General features: G+C 40.7%; 1 protein-coding gene across 1 annotated transcript in view; it reads right to left on the reverse strand.

Annotated features, from left to right (window-relative positions):
• The window catches only part of ryr1b (ryanodine receptor 1b (skeletal)), a 63,451-nt gene that overhangs the window by 31,507 nt on the left and 13,298 nt on the right, over positions 1–18,646 (reverse strand). Inside the window, exons 4-39 of the mRNA XM_080889102.1 lie at positions 15,613–15,687; positions 15,438–15,516; positions 15,090–15,202; positions 14,905–15,004; positions 14,720–14,816; positions 14,548–14,622; positions 14,236–14,392; positions 13,951–14,115; positions 12,450–12,571; positions 12,163–12,349; positions 11,841–11,976; positions 11,655–11,750; positions 11,166–11,284; positions 10,389–10,522; positions 9,818–10,059; positions 9,540–9,732; positions 8,713–8,929; positions 8,532–8,636; positions 8,198–8,301; positions 8,017–8,100; positions 7,768–7,927; positions 7,479–7,626; positions 7,162–7,367; positions 6,626–6,800; positions 6,287–6,495; positions 5,861–6,207; positions 5,447–5,582; positions 5,147–5,307; positions 3,210–3,372; positions 3,031–3,117; positions 2,463–2,689; positions 1,650–2,094; positions 1,003–1,566; positions 655–855; positions 204–312; positions 2–116 (exon numbers count right to left, since the gene is read on the reverse strand). Coding sequence (XP_080745228.1) covers positions 2–116; positions 204–312; positions 655–855; positions 1,003–1,566; positions 1,650–2,094; positions 2,463–2,689; positions 3,031–3,117; positions 3,210–3,372; positions 5,147–5,307; positions 5,447–5,582; positions 5,861–6,207; positions 6,287–6,495; positions 6,626–6,800; positions 7,162–7,367; positions 7,479–7,626; positions 7,768–7,927; positions 8,017–8,100; positions 8,198–8,301; positions 8,532–8,636; positions 8,713–8,929; positions 9,540–9,732; positions 9,818–10,059; positions 10,389–10,522; positions 11,166–11,284; positions 11,655–11,750; positions 11,841–11,976; positions 12,163–12,349; positions 12,450–12,571; positions 13,951–14,115; positions 14,236–14,392; positions 14,548–14,622; positions 14,720–14,816; positions 14,905–15,004; positions 15,090–15,202; positions 15,438–15,516; positions 15,613–15,687 — 6,053 coding nt within the window. The remainder of the gene's footprint in view (position 1; positions 117–203; positions 313–654; positions 856–1,002; positions 1,567–1,649; positions 2,095–2,462; positions 2,690–3,030; positions 3,118–3,209; positions 3,373–5,146; positions 5,308–5,446; positions 5,583–5,860; positions 6,208–6,286; positions 6,496–6,625; positions 6,801–7,161; positions 7,368–7,478; positions 7,627–7,767; positions 7,928–8,016; positions 8,101–8,197; positions 8,302–8,531; positions 8,637–8,712; positions 8,930–9,539; positions 9,733–9,817; positions 10,060–10,388; positions 10,523–11,165; positions 11,285–11,654; positions 11,751–11,840; positions 11,977–12,162; positions 12,350–12,449; positions 12,572–13,950; positions 14,116–14,235; positions 14,393–14,547; positions 14,623–14,719; positions 14,817–14,904; positions 15,005–15,089; positions 15,203–15,437; positions 15,517–15,612; positions 15,688–18,646) is intronic.

Raw genomic sequence — 18,646 nt, forward strand, 5'->3', positions numbered from 1 at the left:
TTCCTCCTCCTCCTTCTTCTTACGGAGGCTTTTAACCTTGTCTACCAGACTAACAAGTCTGCCCCTCAGTGAAGTGTCCACCTCCTCCTCCTCTGGTTCCTCCTCAATATGTATACCTATGGTAAAAATGTGACAACAGCATTAAACACCCATAAACAGCTTTTCACACCTGAAGAAATTCATAATTACACAAAAATGCTCACCACAGTGAAGCAAGAGGTCATTGTGGAATTCTGCCAGTGTTTCCCGCACGTCCTCGGGAACTGGAGAATCTTCATCCTCCAAGTGTTTGAAGTTCGTTAGCATAAGAACCTTAACAGAGAGCACATTATAGCAGCTATATCAGGATATTTTGTGTGTCTTTTGCTATAAATATGGTTCGTTTTGTTGTCGTCTGAACAGCATATGGGAAACTTAACAGTTTATCATCAGATCTCAAGAACTAATAATTAAGTCATCAAGTACATGGTTTGTACTTAATCATTATAATTAATCTTTAAATCCTTAGATCTGATGATAAACTGTTAAGTTACACTGTTCTCAGTGTAAGTTTTTACTTTTCAAAGATGAATATCAACTAAGAAATACCATCTAAATTAATTCAAACCTGGAGCCTATGAGACATTTGTTTAGTGTGATAATATTAGTTATTACCTGGTCCTGTGGAGGCGAGCGGAACTCCCGGGTCTTGCGTGCAGTCTCAGCAGCTGACATGGTGAAGGCTCTCATTAGCTGGTTGTAACGGACACGTTGATTGCTCTTAACATCATGGACAAACTGGTCTGAGAATGCTACAATGGCTTCCACCCTGTGTCTCAGCTCGCAATCGCAGAAGTACTGCAGGAGTGTGCACATCTGAAAGAGCAAGGTGAGACAGGAACATAAGTTCTAATGCTAATAATTTAAAAAAACAAAACAATTTATGATATGAGATCCTCTGACACAATTATCCACATCAGTTGTGAAACTGTAAAGCAGTCATAGTTTAAACATCACAATGACCTGCAGTTTGACAGACTCTGGCAGCGTCATCTGTAGCAGTCCTTCCTCCAGACCCTCGTCTTCCTCCTGTGCTTCTGCTTCCACTGCCTCTGACTCCTTCTCTTCCTCTGCTTTCTCTCCATCTACCTTTCCTCTCTTAGCCTCTTCTTTGTCCTTTTCCTCCTCTTCTCCTTCTTCCTTGGGCTCAGCCTCTTCCTCCCCACCCTCTCGTTTCTCCAGCTCTTTTAGCTCCTCCTCTTCCTCATCCCCAACCCCTTCATCCTCAAGCTCGTCTTCGGCTACTTCTTCCGATTCCTCCTCCTTCTTTTCCTCAATTTCTCCTTCAGCAGCTCCACCCTCTTCAGCTTCCTCCCCTTCCTTTCCACTGAAAACATTGGGATCGATCATCTTGAGAATGTGCTTGGTGTCATCATCATTGAAGATGCCCATAATAAGCAGTGTACTGATTAGCTTCAAGATTGGGACAAAGTGGAACTCTACACTGCCTCCTACTGGATCCCGCATGGCCTGGCTACCATCCAGCACAGCCTCTCGTAACATGTTAATCGCCTTTGTTTTCAGCTCCTACAGAAGCAAAATAACAAGTAAGTAAAGGCAGAAAACATTTAAGATTTTTGGTTTAATGCACCTTGTCTCCTGTTTCTTACCTGTAGAGGAAAGACAGGACTAATGGTGTACAAATCAGGGTCTGTGCCAACAAAGTTGATGGATGAGAAATGCAGCTTTGGCCGTAAGCAGGTAGTGAGACCAACACCAGGTAAGGAGTGGGCTTTTATTGCATCAGGATAGAGCTTGATGCTGAGGGTCTCTTCGGTCATGGGAACAATGAATTCCCTGTTGGTTCCCAAGCGTGCCCGTTTTGCTGATTCCAGATGAATGCTGATAAGCAGATCATAGAAGCCGCTGCGAAGAGGTCCAGGTAGGTAGGTGTTCTCAATAGCATAGAAAAGCTGGGATTCATCCACATGACTGCATAATGCATGAGCCACTCGGTTGTTCCCAAGTGCGCACACAGCACAGTAGAGCATGAGTGTATGATAGTGGAACTTCATCAGATCCTGACGCTCTGACAGCTCCAGGATATCAATACATCTGTGGAAAAAAAAAGTCAACTTCATTGCATTGTATGCATTATATGATCATGACAAATCTTTTGTAATAACTATATGTTAATTGCTCTATATATTTACCTTCCCTTTCTTAAATCACACTCTCATGATAAAAAAAATGTATTTTTTGGTTTTCAGCTCTCTTAATGCGGAAAAAAGAAAATAGCTTCTTCCTCTGACATCTCTAAATACATCGGGTATAACAAGTAACTGACATTTGCAATGATAAAGTTAAAAGATGTAGGGATTGCTGATCTGCTGCTATCTCAATTATTTATAGCAGGAATGTCATAAATGCTATATGAAAACTCTAAACTTAAGAGTTTTCTGCATCGACATTCTGTTTCTGACCTGTTCTCCTCTGGGATGTGCAGTGCCATCATGATGAGAGGTTCAACACACTCCACCATCCAGCCTAACCGCTCATTTACTTTGCCCGTCTCTGGTTTGAGGAAGTGATTTGGCATACGACTCCAGATAACTGGAGTCAGCATCTGGACATCCAGCCTCGGGGGGCACTGAGGGACTGGATTGTTACGTTCACTGTGGAACATCGCAGCTGAGATAGGCATGATGTTCTGATATGAGAGATACAGTAGAGGTGAGCTTACTGTCATTTGAAGGAAAAAATAAATTCAACTAGATTTGAAAAATACAGAAATTCAGATGTGAAGGTACAGGTAAAAAAAATAGTGGTTCATTTTATTAAAAACACCAAACATCATCATTAATAAATGATGGACAACATCTGGTCCAATATTAAAAGAGATAAGTAGGAGAATTGCAATGCAAGATTGGACCGTGCTCCACTCCCAAAGACCACCAACGTGGGTCTGACTTACATTACCATACATTTCTAAATTGGTGACACTTTAAGAAAAGGCAGCTGCAAAAGAGAGTGAAAACCGTTCCATCTGACCTTGAGTTTGCCCAACTCTAGCTGCACCATGTTCTGACTGAACGGCTGAACGAAAACTGCAGGGAAGAGTTTGGTGTTCGGCTCCACCTGACAGAACATAGCGTTGTCACATAGCTCATCAGGATACATTTAAAGCAAAGAATAAAAAACACAGATAAATCTATTTGACTTTCCCTTACCTGGTAGAAAGTATTAATCTCCTTTCCATTTGCCGTAAAAGTCATTAGACCTGTTGCCAGATCAACAAGGCAGCCAATCACCATGTCCTCCTGGCTAAAGCGGGTCTGTTGATTGCTGACCAGGTCCCCTCCCCACACCATGTAACAATTACTGTGCTTCATGCTGCAAAGAATGAGCAAGAAACACGGCTGTAATGAAACTCACTCCAGTTAAACTCATCTGTCTCAATTGAAATACTGCAGCTGATCCAAATTCTTTACAGTAACTAACAAACCAAAAAAAAGAAGTAGATGTAAGCAAAATAGAACCCTAACTAACTTTGAATTGTATTTTCTTTATTTTATTTTCTGTCATACACTGTGAATATGAATAGAGCTTCAAATAATGAGTTCAGCATATGTAAAAGTAACCTGATGATTGTATTTTCTACAAAATATGAGTTTTTTAAGAATAAGAAATTGTCTGTGAAGGTTCTCAGTCATCCAGGTCATCGTAGTCAAAGGAGCTTGCAAAGAAAAGCGTCTGGACTTCTTTAAGTTGCTTGAAGACGTTTCACCCCTCATCCGTGAAGCTTCTTCAGTTCTAAGGTCAAATGGTGGAGAGTCCCAGATATAAACCTAGTGGGAGTTTCCCCCCACAGAGGGACAAAAGGACCCCCTGATGATCCTCTAATCGCCTGAGCCAAGGTGTGAAACTGGGTGTGGGTCCCAATCAGCCAGAGTTTCGGGTGAGTTCATTGTGAAACCTGGCCCCACCTTATCATGCGAATTCCTGAGGTCAGATGGCCCAGGATGTGAGTGGGCGTTAAGGCGTCTGGGAAGGGATCTCAAAACTGGATTATAGATGGCAGAGAGTTGGTGTCGTAAACCACCGCCTCTGTTCAAAGATGGTCGCTCACAGTGGACATAGATGGCTTCTTTCACTCCTCTTTCAAACCATCTGTCCTCTCTGTCCAAAATGTGAACATTGGCATCCTCGAAAGAGTGTCCTTTATCCTTAAGATGCAGATGGACTGCTGAGTCTTGTCCTGTGGAGGTGGCTCTTCTATGTTGTGCCATGCGCTTGTGAAGTGGCTGTTTGGTTTCTCCAATGTAGAGGTCTGGGCATTCCTCGCTACACTGTACAGCATACACCACATTGTTAAGTCTGTGTTTTGGCGTTTTGTCTTTCGGGTGAACCAGTTTTTGTCTGAGCGTGTTGCTGGGTCTGAAATGCACCGGGATGTCATGCTTGGAGAAAACCCTCCTGAGTTTTTCTGATACACCGGCTACATAGGGGATGACAATGTTGTTGCGTCTGTCCTTCAGTTTCACACCTTGGCTCAGGCGATTAGAGGATCATCAGGGGGTCCTTTTGTCCCTCTGTGGGGGGAAACTCCCACTAGGTTTATATCTGGGACTCTCCACCATTTGACCTTAGAACTGAAGAAGCTTCTCGGATGAGAGGTGAAATGTCTTCAAGCAACTTAAAGAAGTCCAGACGCTTTTCTTTGCAAGCTCCTTTGAATAAGAAATTGACTTTTTGCAGCAGCCAGGCGAGGAAAAGTGGGCAATTAGCATGAGGGGGTCTTAAATAGACACGAGCTTAAACAGATAATGAACTGAGAGGCTGCATCTCAAAGTAAGTAAGATCCATAATTTTTTTTTCACTGTAAAGCATATAAAGCTGCTCTAATGAAGTCCCAGAACAAAAATATGGAGCTGGAAATAAGCTTGATTCATTTAGGTGCAATGCCAAATTAATATGAAGGCATATTTAATTTGTAATTTCTTTGTGTTGTTTGTCTTTACTTCCACAGCATTTAAATAAACAAATCTAGCCTAAATGTCATTAGATTAAATTAAGATTAAATAAATAATACATAAAAAATATATTTATAAGTTTTCCTCAATGATTGGCCAGCAATAATAAAAATTTATGCACGAAAAAAACTAACCTGTCATGTATGTTGCCTCTGTCATCTCCCACTGTGACAGTGACACTGCGGACCTTGGAGAGGTCAAAGTTTTGATCATACATGTGGTAATCAGGAGTGACCCAGCCAACCCAAACACCAGACGGCTCCTGCCCAGCAAAGATCCTCACAGAGTAGTAATACTAAAGACGGGGGAAAAAAGAAGAAATCATATTATTTTATTATCTACAGATTACATGAAAACTTAAAGCCATCATTCAAATTGACAAAATCTCAGGTAATAATATGTGTAACTGTAGCAAATAATAACGTGAATCTCACAGTGGTGGTATTTTGGATGATCTCAGGATCATCTCTGTCATCAGGGACCACGTCTTCCACCAAACGTGGCACCGTTGGAGGAGCAGGAGGAGGGGCAAGAGGTGTCATGGCTGCCTTCTTGGCTTTGGAGAAAAATCTGTTGTCCACGGAAGATAAATAACATTTGGAATTAGTGTTTTTTAAAGGCTTCTAACTGCTTTACAGTTCCAGTGGATTTCATTCTAAAAGAACAAGCCAAATATCACAACTTCAGTTATTGGTATGTAGCACAAATATTCGTAAAATCAAACAAAACAAATAAATATAATAAAACAGAAGGTGATTGAGATTGTTCTGTTTAATTTATATTAAACCAGCAACCATAACAGTCCAGAAGAGTTTCATTATTTTGCAGTGACAAACTGACAAACGTACCCTTTTTTCTTTCCCTTTTCTGACATTGTGTCCTTCTCATTTTCCACGGAGATCTCCTTAGGCACAGAGGGGTCCTTCTTGTCCTCTTCCTGCTCCTTGCGACTGGCAGACTTTTTCAAAACTTCAAACTCTGAGTCAGGTTCTACCACTGCGACTTCCTCCTCAGGTATAGTAAGGGCACGGGTGAGAGGGGTGGTACCTGCCGGGATCTTAAAGGTCTCATGGAACTGCACAGGCATGCTGAGTCTAAGGAACATCATATCAGTGTTGGCATTCTGCGACCCAAACGTCTTGTGCGTCAGCTTCAGACAGGGGGCGCTGTCCACGGTCCCGTCAACACGGGAGACCTAGGAGACAAAAATACAGAAATCACTCATTTTGAAGTTCTAACTTTATTAAACTTTACACATGTCTCTGAATAGTTACCTCAATATGGTTGTGATCAGCAGGCACAGGCCCAAACTGGGGCAAACTTTTACTGAACCACATGGTGATGTCTCGCTTCATATTGATGGCAAAAGGTTCAAATCCTTCCTGCAGGCCACAAATGGCAAAATAGCGCAGGCTGCTGACATCTTGACCAAGATTAATCCTTCCAACCTGAGATAGACCCAGGGTACACACTGGAATAAAACCTGATGGGTAGCATGAAAGGGAAGGAATTAGTTAATAGTTTTTTCAAGCTGCTGCTTATAATGCAAACTGGCACCAGTAACTTTTAGTTATTGGTGCTAATGCTGGTTCTATAAAAAAAACAGTTCTCACCATCCCCAATTTCAATATCTTTGAAAGCCATCTCTGAGCCTGAGTCACTGATCAACATTTCTCCATTGAGTGTGAACATGATGTTCATCTCAGTCAGGTCTATCATACAGCCAACGACATCACCAGACTGCCACTGGCGGCCAAATGGTTCATTGCCAATATGCCATCGCTGGGCCTGGAAGAGGTTACAACAAATAAAATATTACCTATTTCCACAAAAACAGAGACATCATTTCCACCAGCTACAGTGTGCTACAGTAACCTTTTTTAGCTACTGACTAATACATCTTGCCTCAGGTTTACGAAACCTCAACCTTCTCCTAGCTATACAAAAATAATAAAGACAGTGTGATATTTTCTATTCCTACAACTTAAAGAACTTCCCTCCTCAAAATTCAATATTTCTAATAGTTTGAGATCCACGTCACCCATTCAAAAAGATGTGAATGATTTAGAAAACATTTACACAATATAATTTTTTATAGACCAAGTTAACGAGTCTAAATTCGATTTTTAATGTTACCCTAGTGACTAACCTTATTGCCATTAAAGACGTAGGCCAATTCATCTGCTCCCAGTTCAGTGTCAGAGTGGACATTAGGACGTGCCCAGCCCACTCTCATCTCCCCTGTTGAGACTGCCTCAAACTCAAAGTACCACTTTCCTTGGGTGACAGCATACGACTTCTCTGCCCTGAAGATTCGCACCTTGTCCCCACGGGTGTTCTCAAGGCCATGGCCAGCTGCAGTGAAAGAGGGAAAACATGACAGATAAGAATAAGAAAGACAAAAAAGGTGGTGTAAAAAAGATACTGTGCATTTAATTAGCGAACACATGAGGAAAGATTACTTACTGCTCTCCTGATCTGGAGGCTCAATGTTGTAGCCATAGCCAATGAGTGTACGGACAGCGTTGTTAACGCTGTCTCGGTTGGTTTTCTTAGTTCTCTCATCCAGCAGGTTGTAAGGTACCAGACGAGGGTTACGCTTATTAACAATGTCCTGAAAAGTGTAAAAAATGCAGCTTTATATAGAAAAGAAAAAAATATACAATGCATGTGATTGTAAGTGATTGATTGTGTACTTTAAGACAGACAATCCACCAATAAATAAAAGATCCACTAAGGATTGGGAAATCATCACCTGGACAATGCTGTAGGTCCATCCTTGCCGTACTCGGTCCCTCGCCCAAACATTATGCCCATTTTCTGCCAGTTTTTCTACAAGCTGATTCTGGTTTGGTGTCAGCTTGACATGGCTGAGATCAAGCGGGGCAGGCTTGTATCCGTTGCTCATCACATAGCTAACAGAAAGATATGGTTACATTTAGATCTGCATAGTTAAAGTATAAAATTATGACGAAACAATAAGAAATATCTTTTGTTTTCATACGTCTTGGGAAGCTTGATTTTCTTTAGATTCTCCTCCGCTTTCTCATCACCCATACCAACATGGCAACCCAGTGCTAGGAGAGTCCTGCGGGATAATAAAGTAAAGACACAAGTTCACCAATAATGGGACATAAGCGTTTTCCTCTGACCTTTAAATCTCTCAAATCTAACCTGCTACTCACTTGAGCGTCTCAGCAGACATCTGCAGATTGTAGTTCTTCTCTGGGTCAGGCAGACTTTGGAAGTCCACCAGACAGGGGTGGAGTTTCTTGTTGTCATCCCTAAACTGGAGGGAAAAATCATAGTTTTTTTACCCACAGTTTATAAATGTGTGTAAATTTATATATGTATATGTTAGTTCATGCTTTTTTTTGCTTGTGTAAAGCATTTTGAAGCATTTCTAACAGTCATATTAACTTTTAACAGTTAAAAGCTCCAAACCACTTAAAGCTGATGTTGTCAAACCACTAATCTCGTATAGTTGCATCTGTTCTGCAGTGCTGACACCATACTCACAATCCCATAGGTCCAGCCCTGCTCAATACGAGTGATAGCCCAGAGTTCGTGAATATTCTCTGCCAGTTTTTCTCGGATACGTTCCAAGTGGGGTGGCAAGACAATCTATAAATTAAAGGAAAGTCAGAAAACGAAAAGAAACAAAGACATCGAATACTGATTTTAGCTGAGGGGATTTTACCTGAATTGTGTCCACAGGGCAGGGGGTGAAAGATGTGTGAGTGAGGGACAGAGTAGGACCCAGAAGATTGCGCACACCATTAAAGTCATGCTTGTACTCCTTGATATGTTCAATACGCATCCTCTCTCTAGGCAACAAAGCCTCGTAGCATGGCGCATAACCAGGCGGGGGCATGAATTTAAAGTCCCCATGGCGACCACCGAGGAGGAACCGAGCCCTAAGGAGACAAAAACCAAGTGAGTCCAAGTCTTTATCTATACGACAGAGGTTTATATACTACTAAACTCCTTTATGACAATGGTTCATTGATCTTTAGAAAACTCATAATACAGAAAAAAATGATTTTATTTCTGTGCCAGTTCCTGAGCCTGTTTCCCTTCTTGTACTCATCAGTCAATGATGCATAAGCCCCATCTCAGCACTCTAAAGATTTATTACAGACAAATCCTGTAAGAGCTTTTAAGTGACAGGACTCTGAAGATTTTAAAGCTATTATTTGGGAGATTAGACAATAATCTAAAGAAATAAAAGAAAAATAATAATTATTAAAAATATAAAACTGGAGAAATTCTGAAATATAATGCAATAATAATTCTTTTGTTACTTCCCCATTGTATATTATTACACCAATAGTCCAATAATTGAAATTAAATTACAATTTAAAAGGTGACAAACTCATGAAAAACCATTAAATTAGCTTCTGCTTGCATAATTGCATTGCATCAACATGTATCACATGAATTTACTGTTTATCAGTTACATTAATCAACAAAATACAAGTAAATAGTGAAACAGAGGATTACGCTTTATTTGTATGTTAAACTTACTTGACCCCAGCAGAAAAGCTAATAACAGGAAAGAAGAGGCCATCAACATTAAAGTTTTCAAACATTCCCTGAACTGGGTGGCCATTAATACGGAAGGAGATACTGGGCACACTGAGATCCAGACAGCAGCTTACAACATCATCGGCAGCCAGTGTATGTGCACTGGGCGAAGCCACCTGGCGGGCCACAGTACCTGAACAGTAGAGCAGGTAGTAAAGAGGTTGTATTGGTTACAAGAGATTGTAAATCTTCTTTTAAAGAATTTAAGGAAATCTTACCTGACCACAGATGCAGTCCATCAAAGCCATATGAGTAGAGGTCATCTCCCACACCATTACCACCCCAGCCTTCTCCTCCTCCAGGATAGGGGCTATAACCTTCAGTCAAAGCCCAGCCTACCCGCAGGTGACTCGCCTGTGCTGTCACAAAGGCTTCCACATGGTCTACCATCACCTCATAGTACCACTTCTTATACTGTGTTGACCCCTCACATGTACCCAAGAAGATGTTGGGCCTTACACTGAGTACAGAGGAGAAAGTACATTAGCATTAACTTTTATAGACAACAAGGGGAAATAACTAAAAACTAACAACGTGGAAATATTGCAAAACAATGTATATTTGGACACTTGTGCACCTTTAATTTCTGCAATATCCCAGAAACATTAGTGTTAATACTTGTGTCCTTTTATATTTATATTTATCTAATTGTATCTCTATTTCTACACTTCTTTTTATGCTATTCCTTTGTTGTCTGTTGTATTTATGCTGCTATGATAACTCAGTTTCCCTCTGGGATTAATGAAGTTTCCCTGATTCAGATTTTGAAAACAACAGTAGTTCAAGTACCTGGTGACATAGTTTACAATGCTGGTCTGTAGCAAGAGGTCACGACCTGGAAGTAGATTTTCAGTGATGAGGTTCTGGTTGGACCTCACAGCTACACCGTTACACACACAAAGAGAGCGCAAGACATCCAGCACCTAAAGGTAGAAGCATAAACACTTTTATTAACTTAATTATCACTGGATTATCCGCTGGTTAAGATTACTAAAAACAGAACAGCACGAACAAAAAGGATTTTTATGAGTCAGATTCATTCAGACATTTAGGACTGTCTTTACATTATGAGATAAACAGAAGAACTGCTGCCCATGACAGGAGAGAGACAGACACCAGCTAGCTACCACCAACAGGCAAAAATATATTTGCCTGGATTTTGTCTTTGCTTTCTCTTCTACTTTTTTTTCTTTACCAGTTTATAGATCTACTAACTGATGTGATGATGTGATAGCCCACCAATACCTCTTCCACAGGAGATACTGGTAAGAGGAGATAAACTAGTGTCTCCAAAGCACTTTAGCACTGATGTAAAATCAAGCAAACAGGCAGTCCTTCATGCACACACTAATTTCAAAAAGTGCACACTGAGAAAGGATGTCGTGTCTGTGTGTCTACAGACATGCATCTAAATCTTGCATATTTTGATTACATCTGCAAATCCTGACAAGAAACAACAGCAAAACAGATTTAACGTGTTAATGGGAAAATATTCAAATATGAGTGCATATCATATGGAGCTAATTTATTTTCCCTTTCAGTTCCTGGCAGTGAAATATAGCCTACCTTATGGTTCCTTCCATGTTTGTCCAAGAGAGAGATGATGGATTTGATGTGGTTCTCCTGGATGATGTTCAGAACCTCGGGGCTTTCAATTAAGACACAGTACAGCACCTCAAGAATACCTAAAAACAAGGAAAAGGGTTCACATACTGGTAATATTTAAATAATATACAGTCTTCAGGCCAGCTGCTGGCTGGCAGAGATAAATAAAGCAACTTGATGCAACTGTTGTTGTGAATTTTTAACCAACTCCTGATCTAGACTGGATGTACTGAATGTAAGGAGACTTGTGTATTTCAGTTATATTGTACTGTATCGAAGGTGTTATTAATCTGAGGATTTTCTAAGTGGAAATAACAAACAACACCCTAGGGCTTAATGCATTAAGCTGTGCCAATTATAAACAGTAGATCCTGCCAAGCCAATTAGTCGAAACACTTGTAATTTGTGGGTGGTGGATGTATGACTGAATGAGTAAGGTGCATTTCAAACCTGAGGAGGCCTCCAGACGGTCCAGCTTGCTGACCAACCAGTCGAGATTGTCACAGAACAATGCACAATTTGATCGGTTACCCCTGATCAGAGAAGCTGTGCAGTGGAGACACAGAGACAAATCATTTTTTCTTTATTCAGCAGAGACCACATGTAATTTGCGGTTTGTGTTTTCAGAGGTCGTACCCAGCAGCTCATAAAGGAGGTTGACAATCTCCTTCCAGGACTCAGCAGCCTCCTCTCCCGCAAATTCAGAAAAGTGGGCAGCAGTGTTGTATACGTTCAGGCGGTCAATGCACTCCAGCACAATGGTTATCATTCCCTGGGGTTGAAAACAAAAACAAAAACATCAGGATTCATAATAATAACCTGAGAGTTTAGGTCACGTTCACATCCATTTAAACTTATTTTGAATAAAAAATAATATTCCCCTTTATTCTGAATATAACACTGAAATTATTTCTTGCACTCATAGAGCAAGAGGTTTGGATGGCAGCATGCTGATTACCTCCTCCTGGAAGAGGTTCTGCCGGTTGCGGAGAGAGCGGAGCTTGGTCTGTTTCTCTTCGTGTTCCAGTTCCTCCTCAGGTGGGCGAAAGTAGAAGATGAGATCCTGAAGAGAGAGGATGACCGACTCCAGAGGAAGTGATCCTGTCCCTGGTGACTTGTTCTTCCCACTGAGGGAGTCCAATCCACTGAAAGAACAAATAAAATTTAATAATAGGTTTATATGACTGCATCCTGCTGCAAAAAAGAGTTTCCACTCATCCACATTTTGAAAACATATAAACTTACTTGATGAACTGCCTGAAGAGGCCTGTGGTGCTGTAAATCATTCGAGCAGCCTGTGACTCTTCAGTCTGAGAGCGGGACACAGTCAAGGCATCGTCCATATGGCCCTCTTGGTGCAGAATAACCTGGAAACATTATTTTCCATTGGTGGTACTTATGTAGGAAAAAAGATTTAAGAACCTTAAAAAGGTTTGCCATTATCAATATTTACTTATTTTCACATTAAACATTAAAGCACACAGATGCAGGTAAACAATACTAAAATCTGACAAATGTCTGGACTGCTGGCAAGCCAGCACCCGGACTCTTCCGCATTGATGGTGCTTTTCCAGATTACAAGCTGTGAATATGCAGTAAAGTAGCTCCATATCATCAAAGATCCAGCCTTTCTAACTGTGTGGTGATAACAAGAAAGATCTTCCACAAGCCAAATTAATCCAGATGTGGAATCCAGGTTTTACAAGAATTTTCACTTTTGATTCGTCCACAGAATAGTCTACCACTTTACCCCAGTCCATTTTAAATGGCCCAGAGAAGATGGAAGTGTTTTTGGATCATGTTCACATGTGGCTTCTTCTTCGTATAATAGATCTTTAACCTGATTTCTGGAAATGTTCCTGAGCTGAGCCTATGCACTGATTTCTATGGCAGAATCATGTCTGTTTTAATGCTGTGCTGCCCAAGGGCCCAAACAAAACAGTCATCCAATACTGATTTTTGGTTTTATCCAGTGTGCACAGATTTCTCCAAATTCTTGGGATCTTTTGATGATATTATGTACTGGGTGTTTGGTATGCAACGACCACAACTGAGAACAGGAAGGCAGCCCAGGGGGTAATTAGCACTGCCCAAAAAATCATTGGCTGCCCTCTCCCACCCCTGGAGGCCATTGCTAGATCCTCCTGTCTCAGGAAAACCAGGGCAATCACAGGTGACCCCTCGCACCCCGCACTCCACCTGTTTGACATCACCGCCCTCTTGTTGACGCCTCAGGTCAATCAGGTCCTACACCGCTAGGCTCACAACAGCTGGTGTGGAGCACCCGCAATTTCATTGCACATTTACAATGACAATAAATGGCTATTCTATTCTTTACATTCTATTCTGTGCTGAGGATGATGAAACATTCAATATATTCACAATTTTAAGTTTAGGAACGTTTTTTTGCAGATTGGTCATTCTGTATCTCTCTAAGATGCTCTTTGACCTGTTGTCAGTTAACATCAGTTGCAAAATGTTAATTTAGCTGTTTCTTTTTCAAAGTAATTACTTTTCCAACCTTTTGTTTTCCATCTGCCAAATCTTTTGAGGTGTGCTGTTATCATCAAATTCAAAATGAGCTCATATTGTTCTTAAAATAACTAGACATTTGACATGTTTTCTGTGTTCTACTGTGAATGAAATATTTTTATATTTGCTAATTATCATGCTTTTATTTATCTTTTACACAACTTTTTCAGAATTGGGTTTGTATCTCACTTTTATTCCCAGGATAGATCATTACCTTCCTTTTCATCATTCCCAAACGAGCAGCTTTAGCATCCAGGGCAGCATATGTGAGCCACAGGGCTGTAGACACATGCTGGACAAAGCACATGGACTCTCCATACTTAATCTCTGGAATGCCCATCCCCTCAACATCACGCTTCTGAGCCACCTCCACCTTCTCCTGCTCGGGGGGAGAAAAGGACAGTACGTGAGAAAAAAACTGAAGTCAATGAGAGAAGAAATCACGTATATTAACTATGACTATCCAAGTGCACTGAGAAATTCAAATTAAAATGTTGACCTTTGAAGCACGGAAGCAGAAAGCAGACAGTTTGGTGTTCGCCTTCTCGGGATCGACCACCAAGAGGCCCTTTTCCTCATCAAGACACAGGTACCGGCCCGTCGTGATGTGGCGAATACGAAAAGACTGTCCCCACTTCATGTGGCTACCACTCCAACTGCACAAAGTTAAAGAAAAAAACTATAAAGAAGCCAACTAAACTGTTTCATTCACTACTATATTTTGATTTTTGTTGCTCTTCCTTATTCTTACCTTACCCAGCAATTCAACCAACTAATGTGTGTCACATGACTCCCTTGAGGAGATAATCACCTGATTCTGAGGGGTTCCAGCCTCCACAGGGATCGAGCCTGACTGCACACAGTACCGCCTTCATAATGAGCCATCCTGTGGCAGAGTGGGCGCACACATACAGTATGTACATGGTATCACACTAACAAGAAGTTGTTCTACTAAGAGCAACTTAGCGTTCCTATATTCTCACCTGCGCTTTTCTTCTCCTTCCTCTGGTGTAGCGATGGCCAGACATTCGTCCATGTGGCCATGGAAAAGCCTGAGAACATGACCTCCTGTTAAATAACCTGTGTAAAGGAACAAACATCCATTCTGTGTTATGTTTATTTTTACAGGGACAGGGAAGAGACAGAGTTTTTTAAAGCAGGTTTGTACCCTCAGCTAGTTCACAGCCTGAACTAATTGGATTCATGTTCCAAAGAGTCTGCATGAAGGAAGCGTCCACCATGAGATCTCCACTGGCGTAGGACAGATGCTGGGGACAGAAGAGAAGAAGACGATTAAAAAAGACATACTGTGTATATGTTTCCATCATTGTGCAAAACAAGGAGCAGTCGTACCAGGTATCTCTCAGAGGACACACTGACAAGGATGAGGTCATCACCCACCCTGACCTTTTCACCTTCTGACCTTTGTTTAGAAGCTGGATGAATAGTCCACCAACATGCCTCACCTTCAACAAGAGTAAGAAAAAAACAGCTATTTCCAAAAATATAACAGATAACTTGTGTTTGGTAACAACATGCTGATACTGCACAATCACTGCTTATATCCTGTAGCCCAACAACAAAGTGGATATAAACTGCTGACTATTTTTGTCAGTAGCTTTCATGTTGGCAATAACAATAGCACCAGAGAATAATGAGATAATACCAGGCCTAAAATGTATTCTGCTGCATTTCCCTTACCGGTGGAATCCTCTTGTAAGCCTACATCGAAGGCCAGCTTGTCCGTGAGGGACCGAGATGTAGTCAAACAGCTCAGGTACTGGAGAGATTTTTATAGAGGACATGACTCCAATTAGAGCATTTGAGGACATCTTATACAGGTTTACATTTATTTCTTGCTCATTTCTAGCCTTACCATGCCTGAGTGGTGGTGTCTCAAAAGGATGGCATGACCATACAGTAAAGTGCGGTGACCTCCACCCTGGGACGACTGAGGTGAGAAAAAAAAATACTTAACGGGCCAAATCAACACAAGTGACTGTATACTTTAACAAACACATTGACCTGATGGGGGGAAACAACGACACATTTTTAAAGGTTCAAAGGTCAGAAGAAAAGATTAGAGGCTGGTTGAAACTTTCAATAACTGAAAATGAATGTACTAAAGATCTTTAAGCTCTATTCAGTTAAGCCTGTCCTTTATATTGTCCATTATATGTAGCAACTTTTGTTGAATTCATTGATCCTGTATATGGTGCATAGACTTTTCAGTCAAAGTACACATCCTATTAGGATCAATAATATGTATCTTGTCTTTCAGATGTGTTCAATTTATGTAAACAATATGTCTAGTTTAGTCACAAGTTTATATTAACCAATAGTGACCTGCCCAATTTATTTATTTAAACCCTAATGTCAGTCACCATAGGTTATAGTCTCAAACACAAGCGCAACATTTAACATTTAGGGGTGCTGACAGAAAGATAAGACTAAACCTTTATTAAGGGTTTAGCACCCATAATCCACTGAGATGAGTTAGGGGCAGGTATGTCAAGTGTTAGAATGATGCTAACAGCTCTAAACTGCATTAGCATTAGCACGAGGCTTGGTTAGGACAGGTGTTGTGTTGGCGATTGTGTTGTGGGCCTTATCCCCAAGTGCGTGTGTTAAGAAGGAGCTAGGCCTGTCCGCAGCTCTGGGGTGTCCAATTTCTCCATCCATCCCTGACATATGTTGGTGGGAACCTCTGCTGGGCTGCATGCCATTCTATTCTCATCCTCTTGTTCATCAGTAGGGAAGCCTGGCTCTTCCACATCTTTCAACTCCTGTGAAGCAGGAACTGTCTAGACTAGTCATAATGCAGCTAATAAAAGGCTTGAAATAGTTTCTCTTAAAGCTAGCTTAAGATCATTGCCTCAGCTGTATCAGCTTTCATTCACCTGTCTTATCAAAGATTCAACACTGTTTTTTTGTTTTTTTTGATGTGCTAACTGATATTTTGATTGTATACTAATCAAAATGGCCCATTGTAGTTAAATTGTGAAAAGCATACTTAACTGGTAATCATCTGAAAATGAAAAAAATACCAAAAACAACCAAAAGTTTCTCTTACAAAAACCTTCAAGGATCAGAATGCCTTGATAGTAAACCCAAGTGTGTACATTTATAGTGAATTAATCTTTTTTATCAATATGATAACATGTTGTGAATAAAAGGAGAACTGGGATGTGTTATAAAAATGGACCTGTTATGCTCATTTCCAGCTCTTCATTTTTATTGTTTGACTGCTAGAGTGGGCTCACACAGGGCTTTGGTTCAGCCCCTTTTCACCCACTGTTGTAGCTCCTCCACCTTTAAAGCCGCGCTCCCTTTAAGGCAGCTTTCTTCAGATTGTCTGGGTGGTTTTAACAGCATGTGGATGGGGCTTATGTGCTCTTTGCGAGAAGTGTCTGTTTGACATGACCATGTTAAGGATGTCTCCTCTTGCATCATACACATCTAAGTGTAGAAAAAACTCTGACAGACCAGATCCTGAGAATCCTGAGTGTTCTGTTTCCGGGGACTGTCTTTACATACGACCTTATTATTTGAATGTTTGGCCATGTTTAGTATGAGCATCCACAACTGAAGTATGAGGGGGGGAAAAAGAAAAGCATAACAGGTCAATTTTTAAGACTCACAAAGAACAATGATCTAAAACAAATGAGCAACATCAAGCAAGGTAAAATAATAATTATGATGAATGGGCTGCGTTTTGCACAAAATGCAAATGAGTGATGCCTTGTAGCTATGTCTCATATTGTGGGATAGATTGAAGTTTAATTATTAGAAAAAATGCTGTGCTCTATTCTTGCTTCAAAACTGTGGAAAAAAAATCTAATCTTTTCCTAAAACTTTACTTTTTTATGCTTAACAGTGCTGTTTTTAATAGCTCAGCACAGAGACAGTGGACTTGAACTCCACCAGCTGCTAAAAGCTATACACAGGTGTTCATGACAATCACCTACTTATGGTGAGAGCTTAACTGATACAAACCGAGATGTGTAAATGATACAGCACTACGTATTTCATTCACTAGGACACCCACTTGCCAACATGACAGGAACAAGGACAGTTGCCAGGTTGGTTGGGACACACATTACAGGAAATAACACACGTTAACAGACATACCCATTTGTCCAAATCGACTGCCTGCTTTGCAAAGAGCAAGAAGGGAAGGGGAGCGGGTATCAGATGGCAAGTAACAAAATCATAATAAAATAAACACCAAAAATAAGTCCATTGATGGTGGTTATGTAGGCTGAAGGAATTTGGTTCATAATATCTCCAACTGTGAACTTTTTAAATTCATTTTGAAAGCTCCATCTGTGATGGAGCAGAAAAATACCACCTACATATTAAGACAGGACTGGCACGCGCTACTAAACAGTCTGACCCACATAAACTGCAAATTTATTTCTCTCTGTCTAAAACAGAGACATGTCGAGGATCTCTCAGTCTCAGACTGGAAACAAAGTGTTCTGAACCAGGATGTTTTTAAGTACATACAGAACGATGTAGTCAACGGTTTCTTAATTCATAGCTGTTAGAAACAGCCAACTTTGCAATAAGGTATGAGGTAAAAATTATTTATCCGTATTAATGTTAGCTGTTGTGCATCAAGTAAAACAGACTGGAAATTGTTAGAGGGTTGCTGCATCTATTTTGTTGTTAAACTTGGCTGGGTACTTCTTGTTGACATGGTGGAAATAGAGTCAATTTCATATGCAGACTTTCAAAAGTGTTGTCGTTTTTCTTGCCATATAGGTTTGGCAGTAGTGGGAGACGACACAGAAAAGTTATGCTCAACAACTGCACACAACAAATTGCAAACACAATGACGTTAGCAATTCCAGCTGAATGTGACAACTTTTGTCTGGTGACAGTAAGATGGACAGTGACAGAGGCAG

This window comes from Rhamphochromis sp. 'chilingali' (genome assembly GCF_963969265.1).
Source record: "Rhamphochromis sp. 'chilingali' genome assembly, chromosome: 8".
NCBI lineage: Eukaryota > Metazoa > Chordata > Actinopteri > Cichliformes > Cichlidae > Rhamphochromis > Rhamphochromis sp. 'chilingali'.